Here is a 23254-nt window from a genome sequence, read left to right as displayed (position 1 = left end):
AGTCGTTCAGATGATTAATATGAAAAATATTGATAAAAATGTTACATATTTTCGGGATGTCTTTCAATTATTTTTCAATTAGTCCAGTTTTTCGGATTCCCAAAAAGTGTCACCTCCATTTTATAATATACTAGCAGATACTCCGCAAGGTTCTAATTAGAAATCTGACAAACTGAAAACTTGACCTATTGAAATCATGAAGAACTGAAATTAGACCATCCTCCATAAACTAAGAATCAATATGTAAAATTCCAAGTTAACCAATTGAGTAGTTGGAACGTGATGATGCGTCATTCGTGAATTTCCTATTCCCTACATGTATGAGCCGATTCTTTCATTTATTATATTATGGATTATGTTCTTTCACTATTATAAATTAATTTTCTTTCACTTTTTTCACCACTCCTTCGAATTTTCATTCAAACTCTATTTACCTTCTATCTTCTTCCTTTAACTGTTACCTTCTTATTTCAATTTTCATTCCCTATTCCTTCTCCACTTATTTTTTCATCCCTAACTTTCATCTCCTACCTCTATTTGTCATCTTTCTTCTAATTCTTCTTACTCAACCGTCTAATTCTTCTCTCTTCCTCTCTTTTTTCCTTCCTACTATTAATTCTTCCCCATTTATCATATTTTTCTTTCCCTCCTTGTTTCCCTTCTTCGTCTTTCATTATGTTCGAAATTCATTGTTAGTTGAGATACTAAACAGGTAAATCGTGAATTGTACAGATGTTACAAATTTATTGTATTGTATATATTTTCGGGATTGCTGTTCAATTATTTTTTAATTAGTCCAGTTTTTGGGATCCCCAGAAACTATCACCTCCATTTTATAATTTACTAGAAGATAGCCCGTGCTCCGCAAGGGTATAACTAAAAACTTGACAAACTTAGAACTTGTACTGAAATCTAGAAGAATTGAAAATAGGCCTATAACCATCCTCGGTAAACTAAGATTCTACATGCAAAATTTCAAGTTAATCAGTCCAGTAGTTCAGACGTGATGATGCGTCATTCATGAGTTTCCTATTCCGTACGTGTATAAGCCAATTCTTTCCTTTATTATATTGTAAAGATTATGTTCGAAATTCATTGTTAGTTGAGATACTAGTCAGGTACATCGTAAATTGCACATAAGTTTCAAATTGATCGTATTCTTCATAGCATATTATGAATCATCGATTGTTAAATAATCATGAAATTCCGGATAGATTCTCCAATTGCTTACTGGCATCGTATGATGATTTCATTCGTTTGTATGAGTCACTTTCGATCGGGAGAGTGCTAATAATTCGTTGTTATGTTTGTGAGAATACAAGCAAAAGAGATAGAAGATTGACTGGCAATAAGAAGAAGGATAAGTGTAAGAAGGAAAGTGGAAGGAAGACCAGGAGGCATTTCGATGATAATGAGCGTAATTTGCCTTTCAAATAAAGCCGCTCTACGCTATCGAGGGTGTAGTGGTTGTGGCTGATACTTCAGTTGTCGAGTGTAGGCTACGGTAGCTGTAGTGCAATTCACTGCAATCTGTCAGCATACCTCATAAATAGAACGAAGTCTTCTCATACAAACGATGCTGACTGAAGTGAAACCACTTCAGGAGCTCTCATCAACAATGCCGATTCCTTTACCTCATTCTCTTTTGCTTTTCTTTTACATTTCCTTCTCTTCTGCTACTCGTTCTTGTTCTTCTTCTTCTCCTTCTACTTCTTCCTCTACTACTCCTCCCCCTCCTCCTCATTGATCTTCTCCTTCTACTTCTTCTTCTACTCCTCCTCCCCCTCCTCCTCCTTCATCTTCTCCTCCTACTTCTCCTTCGCCACCTCCTCCTTCTTCTTCTTCGTCGTCTTCTTCTTCTTTTTCTCCTCCTCCTTCTTCTTCTTCTCTTCTTCTTCTTCTTCTTCTTCTTCTTCTTCTTCTTCTTCTTCATCATCTTCTTTTTTTTCTTTTTTATTTCCTTCTTCTTCTTCTCCACCTCCTCCTCCCATTTCTCCTCCTGTCTCTCCTCTTCCTCCTCCTCCATCTTCTTCTTTTTCTCCCTTCACTCCTACCCCTCTTCTTCTCTTTCTTCTTCTTCTTCTTCTTCTTCTTCTTCTTCTTCTTCTTCTTCTTCTTCTTCTTCTCCAACATATCCTTCTCCACCTTATCCCTATCTTCCTCTTGAACCTTAAAAATCTACTTCTCCTGTTTATGCCTTTTATCCCTTGTTCTTTTTCGTACTCTTCACTTTTATCTTCCCCTCTTTCCACTTTTATCCTCTTTTTGTAATCATTATCTTTTTATATTTTCTATATATATACCCCTATTAAGCCCCTCAATTCTTCTCTTTTTCACGTTCTATTCGTTTTCTTCTCTTCTCATCCAGAACCAAAATTTTCTAGATAGTAATTTTCTTTCACTCCATTTGAGGAGGTGACATGCAAAAGCGAACATATCCAAAAAAATCAAAATTGAGATTATTAGTGGTCTGCATTCTACGGCTTCATTTATATCTCGAGATGATATCAGATTCAAGCAAAAAAAAATTATATCCCATAGTTTTCCGTCCTCAAAGATCAGCATTTCAAGCAAAAACGAACGTATCCATCACTATGTTCAATGCAAAAAACGACATATCCCACTGGCCAATGAGAGGGCAGTATTCAGTGTCATGTGACTTGTTTGAATCCCATGATGCACTACAAAAGTTTGGTTATGTTCAGTACAAAGCTTTCTAGTTCAGTGCATGAGTTCGGAAATACAGTTTACAGTTGTAGTTAATTTTGTTTCTCTGTATACAGTTTATTAAAAATGGACGAAAGTTTAATTTCTGTGAAAGACGGCAATTCTGGTTCAAGAAAGAAACAAAAGACTATTAGTGCGCGAGGAAAAAAGAAGATTGAAAAGTACAGTGCTCCTTCAGGATCCAACACATTCATTCCGTGCTCACATAATAACAAACGTTTCAAGTGCTTTGAGGTGAGGCCAGCGGATGCTAAACAACTACGAGAAGCTATTTACAAGTTTCCTGATAAATTTCATCAAGATTCAAAATTAAGTTCACTCATGAGCTTCAAGAATGTTAAAAGAAGACGACCAAACCAAAAGAACAACACCGGTAAGCCCAAGCCCCGCAGTTACAATGTGGAATATCAAGTTTTTAAAGTGAATGGGAGGGTAATAAAAATTTGTAAAAAACTGTTTCTGCACATTACAAGAGTGAAACCAACAAGATTGAATAACATAGCCAATAAAATTACTTCAAACAGGAGCTTGAGGGAGACTCGAGGAGGTGATCACGTTAGCCACAAGTCAACTGCAAAAAAAGAATCGGTGCGGCAGTTCATAGGTAACTTAAAAGGGAGAGAAAGCCACTACAACCGAAGAAAATCCAAGCGAATTTATTTAGATTCCGATCTGAACATAATTAAATTGTTTAAAATTTACAATAGTTCAGTTGGTTTGGAGTTACAAGTGACAAAGTCCATGTTTCGAAGAGAATTTTGTCGGTTTAATATAGGTTTTAAATCACCAGCAAGTGACATTTGTAGTTTTTGCAACAAAATTGATATACAGATGGCAAAGGAAAAGAGTGCAAACTCACGATGTAATGACACTATTAATAGCCTGATTTTAAAAAAGAGAGTCCATAAGATTCGAGCAAAAGCTTTTTATGAACTGATGAGAGAGAAGTGCCCAAATGACTTATCTGTCTGCTTTGATCTACAACAAGTGCAACCGTTACCAAGAAGTCCCGTTCAAGAAGCATTTTATTTGCGTCAATTGAGCTTCTATGCTTTATGCATGGTTGATATTGAAGCAAAATCCCCAGTATTCTACACTTGGACTGAGCCTGAGTCCGGAAGAGGATCAACAGAGGTGTCATCTGCTCTTTTTAACTATTTGAAGAATCTAGATTTAACAGGAATTAAGCGTTTGCGGTTATTTTGTGATGGATGCGGCGCTCAAAACAAAAATAACATTGTGATCCACACACTGATATATTTTCTTGGGACTCACTGTTGTAATGTTGAAGAGATCCTAATAACGTTTCCAGTAAGAGGACACAGCTTCTTACCAGCTGATAGGGTTTTTGGCCAAGTTGAAAAGAAACTACGAAAGAAACCTGTCATTCAGAATAAAGAAGAATACTATTCGATCTATGAAGAAGTTGGAGAATTGAGAAAGTTGGGTGAAAACTGGAGCTTGCTAGACACAAAATGTTTGTCAGGTCGTTTAAAAATATTGAGTTAATCAGCCAGAAAAAAAGAATCATTATAAAAAAGGAGTGTGTTGTCAGAAGTGATGGGAACAAGACAGTAAAAGCTGTTACAGTGAAAGCAATGGAAAATTTCAGATTTGAGGATGAGAATGAAGCATTTTTGAAGTTGTACAAAAAAGGATGGACGCACAGAAGATGTTTTCAAGAGCCAATTGAAGCATTGCCTCTCGGTCACCCTATCTCCTCAGCCAAGAAAAAGGACGTCGATTCTCTTTTGAAGACACTTTATGGTGATGACTGGAAGAATGATGAAGCTCTTCAGTGGTACAAGAATGTATTAGAAAATGAAGAGGAATCTGAAGCAGCACACAACGATCCTGATCCATGTGACTGTTTAGAAGAAGATTGTGGACTCCATATTTAATTTATCCAAATATTACAAGGTGATGACTTATTTACATATTTTGAAGATACTCTATATTCATTGAAATTTGCATAATTTAATTACATTCTTACTTATGATTCTTTTTTATTTTGTGTATGATACTGGTCCATATGACTGTTTAGAAGATTGTGGACTCCATATTTACTTATCCAAATATTACAAGGTGATGACTTATTTACACATTTTGAAGATACTTTATATTAATTGAAATTTGCATAATTGAATTTATATTCTTACTTATGATACTTTTTTATGTTGTGTATTATGCTTACATCTCTTTCGATAGACTCTTTTTTGCTGGAACATTGTGCCCAAACAAATCAAAACATATCCACATGCGAATCAAGCAAAAAAATACATATCCTCCTGGTTCAGTCAAAAAAAAAACTTATCCATATTTAAATTGAAAATAACAAAGTAATCCTATGAATTCTATCAAAATTCTTGTTCTATATTGATATTCTTTATTTACTAAATATATATGCATTTATTTGAAGACAATTTTGATAATTGATTGAAAAATCAGTTTTTTCACATTCCTGAAAATTCTCTTACTTGTGATATGTTCGCTTTTGCATGTCACCTCCTCATTTCTCCTTTGATGGAGGGTAGTTTCAAGTTTGAAACGTCCTCCAACTTTCAATTCACAGGAGCTTTGAAGACACAAATCGAATGTGTAAATTAGAGCTGCTGAAGAGAGCTGATCCTTGAGGATCTCTCAGAAAAAAACTCCTCCTCTTCCGGAGTTTTGTGAAAGTTTGTTTTTTCTTGCGCACAACTAGCTAGAAGGCATTTATATTCTTTAAAAACTGAAATTTCAGAACTTTTTTCAATCAAAATATTTCTTATTTCTTGTTCGATGATCAATGCTTTTTCCTGTTTTCCTTTTTAATCCCTTTCTGTGAAATAACTGAATCATTCATTCAAAATGTAATATATCTTCACGATTTATAATCAGAACTCATTCGCCAATAATTCTCATCGCAGTCCAATATTCATTCTTTAAAAATATGATATTTCCATCGATATTTTAACTATTTTATTAGAATAATTTGTTCACTTTGATACAGTCTGATACACTTGTTACAGAACTTGATACAGTTCAAAGAACTGTATAAAGCTGGCACCTTTAGACTACAGTATATATGTTGCAACAAGCAGCATATTGTTCTCAGATAGTCTAATAAGTCTCTACTTTACTTGAGTTTCAAGAAACCATTCAAGCAAATGATGTGCCAATCGCACAGTGAGATTCCACCTCTCAGGTTTTTTGAGAATTTGGCTCCTCTATGGAACTACTTCATATCATGTTATGTTCTAATTCTCCAATCGAATTCTAGTACCAATAATCAATTTGTTAAATCGTTGAACGTATATTAAAACAAGGAACTGTGTCAATTGAAACTGTTAACGTCTTCACAGTAGGCGTTTGATCTGAAATTGTTTTACTGATGAGAAAACAAACAAACATTGTGAAAACAAACATTGATGAAAAAACTCTACTCTAGAATGCTATCCAAATCAGTTAAAAACTTGATAATTTATGTGTGAATAGACCAGATACCAATAACAAAGAATAGCCTCGCTGTGACTTCAAGGCGATCACTGGTCAGCTTGTTTACGAGTTTGGTGAGACAGATCAGTGGATCTGATTTCTGGACTAGAACATCCAAATAAGCGAATAATAGACTAATCTGTAGGCTCTGCTCAACTCTTTAAATTTTAAACAGTCCCCATTTGTTGCAAGTTTTTGTGGCAACCGAACCAAATGTGTCGCCTGGGAAAATAGTGGCAGAATGCATGGTGAGAACAATCACTGGTTCTGGCCTTATCCAATGCCAAACTGCAGATGCTATTCAGGAATTCCAAGTCGATTGAGATCGGCTTCCGTATTAAGTCACGAAAATGCAAGGAGAACCAGTTGAATTTTTCTCTTTTTTCTAGTTAAACATCTCCTTTATCCAATCTCATCTTCTACCACACTCCACCTGCTCCTCCTACTCCTAATTCTTCTTCTCCTCCTCCTTTTCCTCCTCTTCCTCAACCTCTTTCTCATCCCCTTATTCTTCTCCTAATCTAAATACTTCTTATCTCCCCCTTTCTTTTCATTGGTTTTCCCATTAATTTATCAGCTCCTAGAATTTCCTTGCTCCAATGTCGTAGTTTTCTTGTCTAACTCTCATACTTTTTTATTTCTATCTGACATTGCTATCACTGAAAATAATCTTCCTTATTCTCACAAATAAACTCCCGGTTTTTCTCTAACCTTGTTTTTGCTCATTTCTCGTCGATTTATTATTAATTCTGACTCAGCACCCCGTGAAATCAATTTTCTTTCCCTTTTTTCCCACTTTTTCGAATTTTCATTCAAACTCTCTTTACCTTTATCTTCTTCCTTTACCTTATCTTCTAATTTCAATTTTCATTCCCTATTTCTCCTTCACTTATTTTTTTCTCCCGGTTTTCTCCAACCTTGTTCATCTTTTATTTCTCGTCGAATTATTATTATTTTCAACTCAGCACCCTGTGGAATTAATTTTCTTTCATTTTTCCCCACTCCTTCGAATTTTCATTCAAACTTTCTTCACCTCCCATCTTCTTCCTTTAACTGTGATCTTCTTATCTCAATTTACATCTCCTATTTCTTCTCCACTTACTTTTCCATCTTTAACTTTCATCATCTACCTCTATCTGTCATCCTTTTTCTAATTCTAATTCTTCTTACTTAACCGTCTAATTCTCCTCTCTTCCTCTCTTTTCTCCTTCCCACTACTAATTTTTCCCCATTAATCATAATTTTCTTTCCCTCCTTGTTTACCTTCATCCTCTTTCATTTTTCCTTCCTATGTTCCTTGACTTACTTTTTTTCTATCAACTCCCCATCACCTATTATCCGCCTTTCCGGGTTCCTCCTATTTTCTCCTCAACTATACGCTTCCTCTCATTCTCTTGTTTTGTCTAATTCTTATTCATTTATTCATTCATACAATGAGTACATTATAAAAATGATAGGGAGAGAAAAAAATAAGGTAACCTTGTGCTATTCCTCTCCAAAATTTAGATAAGGTTACACATAGTCCGATATAAGTTGTCTTGTAGTTCTTCAATTCACAAAATTTTCAGTCGTCAAGTATTTTCACAAAGTAGATTTTCAAATTTAGATGCTTCTAAACTAGAAATAGAAGAAATATTTCACATTCATATTCCTCTTCCTTTATTTCTCTTCCTTATTCTTCCTCCTTTTACCTCCTATTTTCCCTCAGAGCATCTTTCTCTGGTGTTTAGTAATCTTCATCAGAAACGAGTGACAAAATGTCTGGTTTTTGTCACTTTTCTCACGGTGTGGCTGTACTCAGAACAGAGCAATCTACAGTCAACAACCACCAGATACATGCATGCCATATCGATAAGAAAAACCGGTCCAACTTATTTCCTATAGCACAAAATAAGGAAAGAAAATAAGTACATATTTATATAGTTCTGTACTCCATGATATGGCCAGCCAGCTTGCTCACATGTGTAGTTGAGTACAAAACAGTGGACTCTCACACTCACACTCACATACACTTGTATGTATACTCACATTCACATTCAAATGCTCACACTAATACAACTCAAACTCACACTTACATAAAATGCCGAATCAATCTGGCGAAAAAACCAGTCACCAATCATTCCGCCTCCACATGTTCATTATTAATTCTTCTTCCTGCAGAAGAAAAAGAAGGATAAAAAGCCAAATGACCGTGAAACTGCAACCGGCAATTTATGCAAGCGTTTAGCCGCACACAGCTGTGTTATGAAGTGTGATAAGATCTCATGATAAAGGTTGCACAGTGATAGGATCTCTCAATCATGTTAAGTATGGTATCAATTCGTGCATTATCACTTTCTCTATTGTATAAGTTCCATCAATCAGTTGTAGTTTAGTATTTCATTGTATGGAGTTAGTTGACGTAATACAGCTTCGTCACGTGCTTGTGTATTAGGCCTACATTCTTTTAAAATTAACTGATTATGGAACTTCTTCTACTGATTGAGGAAATGTTCGTATGGTCACAGAAGGATGATCCCTTGTTCTTTCCTTTATGATATAATCAAGAACAGTACTTATGTTCTCTCCATGGTAAGATGTAGTGATAATAATAATAATAATGTCGAGTGACCTGGCTGGCTCAGGTCTGGTGTCAGAGTTTTCAGGTCGCAACTGATCAATTTCAAGACCTCTCACATGACCTAACTACTGCTTTTTAGGCAGCCGGAACCGACGGCTCAACGTGTCCATCCGAAACACGGGAGTGGCCCGTAATAGTGAGGATTGTGTTAATGTACTAATCAATGTTGTGCTGTTCTTCAAGTCTTATATGATACGATCAATATGAATCTCTTTAATTCTTGGTGAAAAACCTTTTTGATCTCTCAAACCCACGTTTGGGAACAAACAAATCATCAAAATTCAGAACAATTGTTTGAAAATTACAGTAGGCTATGTTAGCTCGATTCCACCAAATTACAGTTTGTTGGAAATCAAAAGAAATTTCAAACAATGCCTTCAATGAGTTCTTGTACTCGTAAATATGATAGACTTTCAACAGACTACAATATATCATACTTTATTTCTTTCTTCTTTCATCTGAGTATAGCAACAACTCTCGACTAGATCCTTTCCATCGAGTTGCGTTATACAAACAATCAATTTCCAAATAAGCCTTTGCAGGAAAAAGACAGCATTTCAATGAAAAGTTTCTCGATAATCTGGAATGCTTAATGCTTAAATGAATAATCGTCATGGGAATGCATTATATCACTTGATCCATCTGAATTTAACATCAATAAAAGCTTGTCACAATTATCATTAAATTTTTGTGGTGTCTTCCTCTATTTTCAACAGAAGTTGAGATTCAATACAGGAAAACTTGAGATGAATTATTAATGCGACATTAAAAAGCGCAATATTTTTGTATTGCCCCACATCAATAAGGCTAGGTCACATGGAAATTCACATGTTAGAGTTGACTGATATCGTGTGGTAATCAATTGATGCTTATTGTTGTCATTCGCCCTGATGACATTATTCGGATGACATGTCTTGACAGCCTGTTAACAACCTTCAACATAATAACTGATAGGCGGTGTTGACCCGTTTATCTTTGGTGACATATTCTGGGGACGTGTTTAACAGCTTTCCAAGTACACGAACACAGTTGGTGCTAAAAACTTTGAATAGGCGATTTATGGATGTTAGTTTGAGTTGTTGATTTGATGTTGATCTTGTGAGATAATGCTAATTTGCCAATTGATCTGTTGATTAGAACTCACTTTTCAGTGATTTGATTGATGTGACCACATTTTGTTCCTCCTAATTATACTTTGGTAGTAGATGATTTACTACCGATTTAGATGATTCATCTGGAGGTGATTTTTTATAATTTTAATGGAGACAAGGGAATTCGGGTTTTTCGAGTCTATAGATTCATAGATTGAGTTTCATACTCCGTTGTATGATTGAGCTGAATAACAATCTTTGTGTTTTAGTAACCACTTATAAGACGCTATATTAATCCAGCCACTCTTGATCTGAAACTAATTTAAATCCAGCTTCTTTGTTACACCATACTTGTTGTGTTCATGAATTAGTACAACTTTATGTCTCAACTTCAACTCTATGACGTACTGGATATAAAATATACTGAGCTTTTCATCAGATGGAGGACTTTATTTTGATAGTCTGAACCAGCTAAATTGCGATTGAAGATTGACTATATGAATTAATGATTAATGTATCAGGGAATCGTTTCTCATACTCATAGTCTCATAGTCCGTCATTTTCCAAAAAAATTGGATCAAGGTACTATAATCAAAGAGGAGAGTGATCGATTCATGATATCCATTATGCAGTAATGAACTCTTGATATCTCATGATATCTTATTCTCTTGGAAATCATCTTCAATTCATTTAACTGTCATTTAGAATGTTAAAATAAATCTTATGAGCATATCTATTTCAAACGAATAACGTCTAAGCATCAAGAGGAAACAGGATAAGTCAATCCAGAGAGGATTTAACACAGGGAATAGAACAGGAAGTTCTATTCTGTCTGGGATTCAACGTGAGTAAACATTTTCCTGTTTACGTTAAACGTCCAATGTTCTATGTCATTCTGCGCAATGTTGTTGAAATGTTATCATTCATTCTAACGTTGTTGACGTGAATTAACTTTATCTTATGATTTAATTAATTAAGCATTTTCAGGTTTCAGTTAAGGAAAGAGGATCGATAAAAGTTTAAGGAAGTTAGATATTATATTTAAATAGAAATACTACTTGATAGAAACACTAATAGTTATACTCATTACAACATATATATCACCAACTAAGTATTCGATTTGGGGTATCTTCACATATTTTAACCGATAAAGGTGAATAATAAAAACTCACATTCATTCATTAAATTGATTAATACTGTAAATAAAGAGGATTGAGGAGTATTGTTTGTATTGAAGTAATGTGTATAAATTTTTGTAATGGAGATAAATATGTCTGATCAGTGGACTATAAATCTTTCTGTGTTGTTGTTAGAATGGTATTATCAAAATTATTCCATTGATACTAAATATAATATCAATGAAACAATTAGATCGGTCGTTACATCATTATCATTGTCTAGTTAACTGAAAGCTTATAAATTGAGCAGCAGAATATACGAGCATAGATGGGTGAAGCCCTACGATTGGCATTAGCTGTTGACCAATGAAGCTTGAGCACGATTTTCATTGGCCGAGACTAGACACACCCAAGTAAACTGAAATCAGCCAATGACAGTCGATCTCAACATTAATTGGTCAACAGCTAAATGCTAATTGCAGGGGTTCTTCCACATTATCAGTTTATATTTTGCTACTCATTTTTGAAGCGTACAGTTTACTAAGATTGATGATGATGTAATTACCGAAAATTTGATAGCTAATTAAATTAATCAGTGGTTTTTTACAATATCAAGTCGTTTTCATTCAATATAAATACTATAATACTATAAAAGTTTCATTCATTTGTTTATTCAACAGAGACAAAAATATATAATCATGAAATTATTGGAAATGGAAAGGTTCATAGCCCATTCCCGAATTTTGATTGAAAATCAGTCAAAAGGAGGCTATAATACATTCTATACAAATCATGAAAGAATGATGAAGTCGACTTCCCAAAGATGACATACACTATTTCCACTTGATGAAACAAATTAATGAAGCCCACACAGTCGAGTCAATGCCGCGTAATTGATTAATTAGATAGTGGAACCTGATTGGCACAAGGAGTGGGTGGAAATTCATTTCCAAATTATTTCGGCATTTGACCTTGATAAATCATCAACTCAATCGATGTCAATAAATAGCTCCGATTTGAGGTGTTGAATTCGTGAAAACAATGCTATGACAGCTTTCGGTGCAATTTACTGAGCTGTTCAACGCCTTTAGTGAATTAGTTGCCTAGACATTTAGACGAGAATTAATTGGACCATTCAATTGTATTAAGCTAAGAGCAATATATTATGTCAAGGACAGCTTGTTCTAGTTCGGTGAGATGTAGACAATCCCCCACGATCCTGGACTTGCAATTATTTTCCCTCTCTTTCGCACTCCTTACTTTCACGAGCTCTCACTCATTGTTCACATTTTTACACTTTTTCTTCCCCTACTCCTCTCACAGATACTTTGTTAACAGCTTTCAAGAACTGAAACTACATTTTATTTATCCCTTCAAAATAATTTGCACATTCTAAAATATTCCACTTCTTGTGCACTACAGTAACTATAACAAAAAAAGTGGTTATAAAGTATTGTGCACTAATGTTCTCTTGCATTTTATCTTGGTGAAGCTCATTAATTTATAGAAAACCACGTTTCTGAACTTTTCAAGGAAAATTAAGTTGATCGAAATAAATATTGGGGGAAGGTGATTTCAATTTTCCACTAAATTATCCATTTCGATATCCTGCTTAGATGATTTTTATCCTTATAGTGATATTGTATGGAGGCAAAGTTAGTAGACAGACTATACTGTCTACTAACGTTGGTATGGAGGTACATCAGCATTCGTGGCTTTGACTTATTTATTTAGTTAGAACAATCATACGTATGAGGGCCTTATATTTAGAAGTACTATCTAAACAATAGATTATATTTAGGGCCTTATATTTAGAAGTACTATCAAAACAATAGATTATAAGTTCCTACCATAACTCATATTTTTGGACTTCGTTGAATTTGTAAGAGAACAATTTTGGTCTTAAGCATGTTATTCTTTCCTGCAAGTGTTATGCCTTCGATGTAGCAGATGGATTTGACTTTCACTTTTCTCTGAGCTACTTTTATATTCTCAACAATACTCACAATAAACTTTATTATTTTAATGAATTTATATATTATTTTCTTCGATGATGTGCTGCATATGCAAAGCACACACATTAAAACAATAAATAACGAATTATGAAATATTGACTGTATCAATACAGATCAATAATAGCATAGAGAAACAGTAGCGTAATATCTATGATAATCTCTCTATGATAATAGTGAGTACCGTAACTCCTTCAAAATCGAAAGCTTAAACAAATCTGTTCCAAACATAGAGTTTTTCAACCGGACATTAACCTGGAACTGGTTTTTTTATTGTTTAGATCAATCAATGCCTATGATCATCAATTATGTAACCACAGTCAACCCACCCTATCTTTATACCGGCGTATAATGGCCCCTTTCCTATGTGTAGTAGTATATACCTATCTACCTTTGGATGTGAAGTCTGTATCATAAATCAAAACATATCATACATATATAGGCTACTACACAATATATGTGTATACCTTTAATACAAGTACAATAATTACTACATATATATACTATCCTATATGTAGTAGTATAATATACCAAACCACCTTTGGATGTGAAGTCTATATCATAAAATCAAAACAGACTATACATATATAACATGCAATATCAGTTTATACCTTTACTTTTAATACGAGTACAAAAATTACAACATAAATTATATATATACTACACAATATATGTGTATAGCTTCACCTTTAATACAAGTACAAGAATTACACCTTATATATATACTACACAATATATGTGTATACCTTCACCATTAATACGAGTACAAAAAATCACAACGTACTACGAGTGTGCACGCTTATCAAAAGACGCGTTTCACTCACACCCCTTCTGAATTTGCCGGGAGGAGGGGAGCGGGCAGCCGGCAGATGAATGAAAGTCGGTCGTGTAAATAACTGGGGGAGAACGTAAAATGAGCATATGTGTGCATGTGTGAGTGTGTTGCATACGCAATCTTCATCGCACCCCTTATCCCTACTACTCTTCAATTTTGTAACGGACCAAAGCTGCCCGTATTGTTTGGTACATTCGAATGATTCGCCATCTGTTTGCGTTGCTCAGTTTGATGCCGGCGTTGCTTGCTACACGAGCATCACTCGTCTCCAATACGCGATATTCTGATCAAAAAAACTTGTTTATCAGTTGAAATATGTGTGATTAATTGTACAAAGTTTAGGATTTTTGTTTTTTGAGTGTAGCTCACTGTATTGTGTGATAAACTAGAGTGATACAAAGTGTAAAATTGTCATACAAACAAGTTTGTTTACTTCGGAAGCTGTGTTTGATCGCGAACAAGAGCTGAGATGAGAGTGACAGTTGTGTGAACGACCTTGCAACAATTAACATGCAATCGGAAACGGAAAATAGTGGAGCAGCTTCCGCCGGACGAGACGGCAACCCGGAATCCGGCTTCAGTCGTAAGCGCACGTTCCGATTGTCGTTCATGAGTCGCAAAGTAACGCCAGGTGGTCGAAAACAGCAGCAGCAATTATCATCAACTGAAGACGAGCATCGACCGTTGGAAGACAGGAAACCAACACCTGCTACCACCTCCACCTCAACTAAACCCGAGCAACCGTCAACGTATCCAGTAGTCCGTGAACCTGTTGTGCATTCGGACGACCAGTCTACGCGCGGAAAATCATGCGGGCGATGTGAAAAGTCTCTCGGGAATCCTAGTGAAACATGTATTGTGAGAAACTGTGAAAACCCTGGTGAACATCCTAGGCTAGTTCCTTCGACATCTTCATCGTCGGTTAAAAGCTACGACCGCGAAGTGAACATCAAGCAATGGGTGGAAGTGGAGAAGAAGGGGCAAAGTGAAGGGGCGGCCATCTACAAGTCTGTTGTGAAGGAAATCACTATCAAAACTAAGGAAACTGTGCGAGTGGATAGCAGTCAGGTAGATAGTGGACGGAGTGAGTATCGGGAATATTTTGATAGTGGACAAACTAATAACACTCATTGTGAACCTTCCAGCAGTGGATATAGTAACAAAGGTGATAATAATTATCGAGTTTTGACTAAATTCGAAAAGGTATTGGGTGAAAGGATTGTGTTGCATGATAATAGAAGTGTTGGATCAAGTTGTTCGGACAAAAATTGTAATATTAACGACAAGAAAACGATAGATGCAGTTGGTTTGGAAAACCCCGGATATAATTCTGTTCCAGATAGTAGTAGTGGTATAAAAACAGAGCATGTGAGTGATTTCGAGGTTCGCAGAGTTACGAAACCGACAAGCGATTACTTTGAGGTTCGAGAACCGTACAAGGGTTTGGAGAATGCTGGATTTGTCGAATATAGTACAAATCCGTTCCTAGAGCCTGGGATTGTTGATGGAGTGATACAAGAAGAAGGTGAGGGAGAGGTTGATAATGGACAGGGTAAGAGTCATATCGAAAAGTATCCTTGTGGGATTGAGAATGCAGCGTTCGAGACTGTAAATAGTACAAATCCGTTCTTGCCTTGTTATTTGCCTCAGGAGATTGAAGGCCCCAACAGTGAAATTTGTGAGTATGAGAGTGGTGACGACCAGGAGGAATCGATTGAGTCTTATGATGGAGATATCTGTCCTGAGCTTTATGGGACAGATAATCTAGGTTTTGACAACCGTTGCCAGATTGCAAGCTCGGTAGAGTCTTTACCGTCATTGCTAGCGGTTGACGAAGCTTACCTTCAAAGGATACGAGATGGTTCCCCAGTTGATATCACATCCAACATTGAGGACAATGCTAATCTACCACCCTCTATATTGATTCCACGTGGTTGTACGCAGAAACGAAAGAGGAAATCGGTTCATTTCTCGAAAACTGTGGATATCAGTGACGGCGAAACTGTCCGCACAAAGAAGATGAAAAAGTTGGCGGATTTGAATGGACGTTTCAAGAACGATATCAAGAAACGAAGAACGATCGTTGGGTCCGGTACGGAGAACTTCGGGTTTTGTGAAAATCCACCCAGGCCAGCGAATTCCCGAATACCAACTGCTTTACCAGTCGTCAGTTTGTACTCTACACCTCCAAAACGTCACGCTAAACGATCAAAGACTAGTAATTTGGAGGATAACAATGAACTACTCAAGAACCAGAGGTTAGTAGGTGTTCCTGAAGCTGTCAAGGAGAATTTCCCAGTGTTTCCCGAGATTCGACCCAACCGACTCTCAAAAATCGTGAAAAGACTTGGCCCCGAAGTGCTGACAGCTACCGCTACAGGGAGTTCCACCACAGACTCGGTTCTCGCCCAGGTGATGAAACACCAATACCAGGACACGGCTGACGACAGAAACGCGAAAAGGACTGGAGAGAATTGCGGTGCGACTTTTGGCAGCACTGGTGATTTGGCGAATTGCGATGACCTCAGTGAGCAGAGTCGAAGACGACGGAAGAGGAAATCGCCGCACGATATTTTCGGTATTTTCAGTTCATTCAAACTATCTTCTACTCCCCAGTAGTTTTATGTTGATGTGGTTGTTCAGTGTGGATAGTTAGATGAGATTTAGATTTCTTCTCTGGTTTCTTCAGAAACATTATTTTGGATTTAAAAAATCGATATTACGATAAATATCTTTCAACTTTAAACTTGGAATGGGTCTCTTATATGGGGAATGTTTTGGGTTTCAGTTTATTCAAAAGTAGAAAGTGAATGAAGTGCGCGTAACTTTTCTCGTAAATCAATTTCCACGTAATTTAATTACAAGTAGGCCACCGAACTAAAATCCCTAGATTAAAATCAAAGCACTAGCTGGAATCCCTTTTTTAATACTGTACCTTCATACTTGACTCATTCAAACGTTGATATTCAATCAATTTCACTTCAATTGAGTCACCCTGTTTTAATTGAGAGTATAATATAAAGCTTTAGAATACGTTAATTCACAATTAAAAAACGACTGATGTAAACAAATATCGTACTAATGAAGTACCGGTAGAGTACTAATGAATCGAGAAATTATTATTATTATTGAACGAAAATCAAAATGAATGCTGTAATTCACCCCCGAAGACTTCTGCTACTGCAAATATTGACAAAAGGGTAAACAGCTAGATGGAGAATCGATGAGCGCTACTATTCTTGAATAGTTTTCACATTCAATAATTTTTGAATAGTAGCGCTCATCGAATTTCCATCTAGCTCTTTATCCTGTTGTCAATATTTGCAGTAGCAGAAGTCTTCGGGGTAATTACAGCATTTAATTTGGATTTTAGTTCAATAATAATAATTAATTCATTAGATTTCCATCTGTAGAATCGAGAAATTATTAGACAACATTCTAGTGTATCAATTATATGGATAAATAACACTATATCTCACCAAAACAGTATCAGAAGTCAAATATTGTACTAAAATACTTCTAACTCTCTTTATCCCCTTAATATACCCCCTGAATTTATTTACGTCTATGGTTTTTTCGTTTATCTAAGATAGTGGAGCCCTTCTAGATTTCCTTTAATGAATTTCCTATGGATCAGATAATCAAAATGTTTATAAAAACTGTACGAGGAATGAATCAAATTTGAGATGATACTGAGATGTAATTACTATTATTAGTTGGAATGTGTAAATATAGTAGGAGTTTAAAAATGTATATTGAAATTAGGTAGTATAGTGAATGCATATTTGTGTGTGAATTGATGAGACGTCATCACTGAAAAAGACATTAATTTTACAATAAATTATAAAGATAGATTGAGCCTCGTTAACAAAATTTTCATCTCACATATTCTTGTGCAATAGTTCTGTTATATTGTATCGTTTTTGCGAGTATTTGCATTAAAAATTTGTTCATTATCACTTGTGTATTATTTACTCCATCCTCCATTCAACAATTCGAAATTTGCCATCACCGTAATGGTTCTTGTAAAACTTCTTCTGAACTTCAAAAATTCATAGCTTTCTCCTCAGGAAAACTTGGAAGAATTAATTAACTTGAAATCACAAATCATTGATATTTGTTTTTTTATTCATAGTACAAATTCCAAGTCCTATATTTTATCAATAGTAATGATACTAACAGTATTACGATCTTCATCAATGCCATTCAAATGAAAAAAGAAAGATGATCTAATGAACTATTTTGTAATTACTAATATGTATATGATGACAGACTCCATTTGCTTGATCCAAATATCCATGATTTGTGAACAAATAGTACAAAGCTTCTAAGACTTCTTGAAGAGGTATTAATTTTCTACCATATGAGTGTAATGAGCATTTTTAATGTAAATTCGACGTAGAAACGTTACTATTTTAAAAAGTTTGATTTTAGTAAATGAAGCCGGAATCACCATATTAATGGAGATAATTACAAGCTTGATATTGTCAAGATCTATTTGACTATTTGATAGTTGAAAAAGTTCAAGTGACTGTGCCTTAATGACCTAAGCTGGAGTCAGTATTCCTGACCTTTTCACCTATCAAAAGTAATTGGAATTTGACAATATCGATATTTTTATTCCAATTTAAATTAAACATTTCATGAAAATGGATTCAGGATTCTCCGTTGAACTCTCAAGGCGGATTACCACTTATCGTTATCAGAACCGGTACAGTGAAAATATAATTCCCATGAGTTGCAATGGAACTATTCACACTCAGCCAGACCAAACGAGTGCGAATAGTCCTATCAGAACTTATGTAAATTATATTCTCACTGTACCAGATACGTTCACCGATACTGATAAGCGGGAATTTATCTTTATTCAGTAACTTTTGTAGCTACTCAAACTACAATTAGTTTTTTTCATACATCTGTATTAGGACGGCACAATGCATTTATGCACAGATATGAGCTTAGCAAGCTAAGCCCAAAAACTACAAGTGGATAACTAGTCAAAACTTCACAATCTAGAAAATGTTCTAACACTTGATAGAACACTTCGCTACATTCTCTCATAATCTGGATATTTTTTATATAAGCTTCACTCCGCTTCATAGTCCTAGCAATGAAAAGCTGGATCCTGGAAGACGAAATCATGGAAAAATCTATTGAGTTATTGATCACCTCATCTCTGATTCTTGAATGGAGAAATCGATCAAGTTAAGCTGCGATTACTCCAAAGTTATTAACAATTTTTTTTCCATCCTTATAGATTCTATTAGATTAAAAGGAGCTTGACAAACATATATGCACATCATGTGTATGATAAGTTTTACCAATCTAATAGAATCTATAAGGACGGAAAAATAAACATTTTGCTAATAACTTTGGTGTAAACGCAGCTTTACAGTTCACTTTATCTCTGATTTTTGAATAATAAATTATTGATTACGATATGTCTGAGGAAAAGTTCAAAATGACTATTAGCATGAATGAAAAGCATTAAACGTTTTCCTTCATTGAGGAAAATATTATCTTGTAGTTTCCGGGAAATTACGCAGGAAGTGTCACCTGTATCCCTTCTGGTTTATATATACGTATCAAAAAATACGTAATGCGTTGACTGAGTTCTAACCGAACTGATATAGTATGAGGAAAATTATTAGCTCCATTTGCAGTTCAGGTGTCAAACAAGTAGTAGTATTCCACCGAATAGTGTTAAGCCTTCAAAATCCTTGAGTTTTATTAATCTACAAGTTTTTTGAGATTCCAAAGTGTCTTTTCCAAAGTTTCTTGGAGAAAATGAGACTAGTAATGCCTAAGTCTAATAAGCTCCGAGCTCACCGTTATTCACAAGGCCAGATCTACCAGAGATCTATAGGTAAAGTAGATGATACTTTTTTGTCGCCTATATTTGATTTAATATTGAATTTAAATTATGTAGAGCACATTTTTTCTAGTATCTCAAGTAATTCAAAATTTGGAAGATTGTCATGCACAACTATTCTCTTAACTAAATGTATTATTTTAATAGTAGTTCTGCTTCGCTGTTGAGGGCGCTAGATTTTTATTAACTGATCATTCTCGGAATGTTTAATAGTTTCAAAGTAACCTGTAAAGAAGATCACATCATTAAAACAGAATTGCTTTAAAATTCAACCCTCAATTTCTATATAATATTATATTAACACACTGGACTTTGATAATGCTTCCCTTATTTTTTTCAACTGCCTATGACATTGGATTAATTTAAATGGCATACTATCACACTATCATCAATACTATGTATTATAAACAGCTAGTCACCTTAGTTCATGCTTACTTACTATATCACCTTACTTCATGCCTGATTCTACCTCCTACAATGCATATCTAGATTCTAGAATTACTATTTAGATCCGCAGAATGAGTTCAACAGCCATAGACATGAATAAATTCAATAAAATTATTGAACAAATTATGAATCATTCAAAGCTAGAGTATCAATCATTCATTCAATCGTTAGAGTTATGTTAACCAATTTTTCCAGTTGATCTTGTTGAATTTGTTCATTCAACTTTGTTGAATGATGGAAGCTGTTCTTAACAATATTGAAATTATCAATTTGAAGATCGTTCAAATATGTATCTAAACAATAAGTACTTTACATGATAAATAGAACTTGGCAGAATAGAAAATATCAAGTAGAACAAATTAATGAGGATTCAAGTTTGTTTTTATAGTTGAATAACCGACAGTTATTCGATTCAACTATGATTTATATATCCCTAGAATGAACTAGATCTTGCAGAAAACAAAGTAGAGTAGTTAGCTTTCGGAGTAGAAGATTTTCTATTTGTTATACCAAATCATCAAATTTTTAGTGGCTTGTAAATGAATAGAGTAGTTTTTTCGGTTCCTTTTGCTTATATTAATTAGTAGCTGTCAATGTTTGTTTTAATAGTTGTATAAATTAATTCCGTAGCCAAGATTCATCTGGAAATATTTTTGTTTTTATAGTTTTATATTTCAATCTCCTTAGTTCACTACCTCCGTAAACAAAGCCATAGTGCATTCGTGTGACGTCAGCACAGGTAGGGCTTCTACACCAATAAAAATTTGTTGATATCAGCTAATCTATATCAGCTAGTGTTTTTATTTGTGTAGGAGCCCTACCTGTGCTGACGTCACACGAATGCACTATGGCTTTGTTTACGGAGGTAGTGCTTAGTTCCATATCATTTCTCATTTTTGTGTTGGATGCTTTTTTCATTTTATTTTGACTTTGCGTTTTTTGTGTATTTGTTTGGCATTTTTAGTAATTTAGTGCATGTATTTTGTGTGCTGTTTTGTAAAGACGGAGCCTCAACGGGGCCAAATCCGAATAAGGAATCTGCGCCTCCCCCCACCCGTGGAAAGAAGTTACCACGCATGGACATTCATCTTCATGGTAAGACCCCAATAAATCAAATAACAACCCACGCCTCTAAAAATCTATATTGTAGCACAATAGGATCAGAATTCGTTCAATTCGGGAAAAATTCTCTCCAAGGCGTATCAACAATATTATAAAATAGAATTATAGTACCCTTTGAAATTAATAAAATAACAATAAGAATACAAATTATACATTTTTTTAATTGATTATAACTGTTACAAGGACTAACGATAAGTTCATTTCTATCCTAGATTAATACTTGAGGTCATTTTACAAGAAGAGTCTTGTAATAGATTCTCCTTGTTTTAAATTAGCTCTTCCATAATAATCACTGCACTAAATTAATAACTGCAATAAATTAAATTAATATATTAATTTTTAATTTTTTCCCCACTTTCACTCAGCACTCCTGGAGGTTTACATCAGATCTGTTGGTAGAATACAAATAATAACTTATAATTCTATTATTCTATTAATTTCAAAGGGTATTATAATTATATTTTGTAAATATAGGAAAGTAGCCCTGAATTCATACATTTCATCAATATTATGTTTCACTACCAGTGGATGATTAATTCTAAACGGCTCCATGTTGAAAGAGTTTTAAATGTATCAATGATCCTTGAATGTGAAGGTGAACGCACACAGCACACAAGAACAGACAGTCGTATGCAGACAGACGGAGGAAATATCAAACGTCTACCTGTAGATGTGAGCAGTCACACACAGACAGAAGGACTTCTGTGTTTGTTGCAACATTTGATAACCTGTGAAAGGATTTTCCTCCGTCTGTCTGTTGCTATGTGCGTACGCCTTTAAATCAAATAAAATCAATATTTTTATTCGCAATTCAAACAATTGAGGATCCTGCCAAACCTGAAGGTTTGAAATTCGAAAACCATTGTTGGTCTTGATACATTTGAAACTCTCCCAACTCGGAGTCGTATAGAATTTATTACGGTAGCTATCCTTTTTTCACTCCTCTTCTCCTTTCAATCCTTACTTTTATACCTTCTACCAGCCATACCCTCTACATGGGAAACCATAGGTATTTTTTCTCCTTTCATTCTATTCTATTCAGCACTGGTTATAAAACATCATTATTGTTGATCTCAATTTATTTCACCCTCAGTATTATTTTATTAATTATTATTATATTTGATGGATCATCAATCCTTATGGAGCAGTCAAGCATGTAATCATAGTACTGCAGGTTAGTAAATCATAACCAATTAGTAATCAGGTACTATTTTTTACCAACTGAAACTGTCTCTATTATAAAATCAAATATATCACTTTTACAATTTTAATATTTCTTCCCAATGAAAAACCGGTAAGAAGAGTAGTTATAGAAGAGAAATAGAGATAATGAGAGTAAAAGTAAGAATAACTTCAGTATGTAGAGTTTCTACTTTTCAGAACTTGAGAAATTCCAGACCGGTGAGTACGAGTAGTCTATTATTTATATTTTATATTGTAGTTTTTTGGGTTTGTACATGGTGTTCTGTTAAATGTGGGACATTTTTTTAGAATGAATAAGTGGAAGATTTTCATCAGCTACAACTAGAAAGTGTATTATTGTCCATTATTCATGTAACCTATGTATTTTCTCTATCATAAATAGATAGGCTGTTGCCTATGGTAACATTTACAAAAATAGACAATATAAAATTAAATCAAACTTAAGAGGTAAATAATTATTCAACAGTTCCTCATCAGTATATTGATCAATTACAAATATCAAAGAAAATAATATACGGTAGTATAATATATTAAGTCATCAACATTATACTAGATCACATTAACAATAACAATCAATAAATCACAATTATCAATAAATAAATCTATCTATCATACCTATATGAATTCCATTATTTAATAAATCACTCATCATGATTTTTCATTTGAAACTATGTAGACTTTTCATGTCTGATGATATATCTGTAATAATAATAATTATAAGCATTGCAAG

At 34.6% G+C, this 23254-nt stretch overlaps 1 protein-coding gene across 1 annotated transcript in view; it reads left to right on the top strand.

The window, feature by feature from the left end:
* The first annotated feature begins 14134 nt into the window (after positions 1-14134).
* The window catches only part of LOC111044949, a 45643-nt gene continuing 36523 nt past the window's right edge, over positions 14135-23254 (top strand). Inside the window, exons 1-2 of the mRNA XM_039434753.1 lie at positions 14135-16458; positions 21202-21294. Coding sequence (XP_039290687.1) covers positions 14391-16458; positions 21202-21294 — 2161 coding nt within the window. The 5' untranslated portion in view covers positions 14135-14390. The remainder of the gene's footprint in view (positions 16459-21201; positions 21295-23254) is intronic.

Source organism: Nilaparvata lugens, chromosome 8 (genome assembly GCF_014356525.2).
Source record: "Nilaparvata lugens isolate BPH chromosome 8, ASM1435652v1, whole genome shotgun sequence".
In the NCBI taxonomy this organism is placed as follows: Eukaryota; Metazoa; Arthropoda; class Insecta; order Hemiptera; family Delphacidae; genus Nilaparvata; species Nilaparvata lugens.
This window is presented reverse-complemented; position numbering and strand designations above follow the sequence as displayed.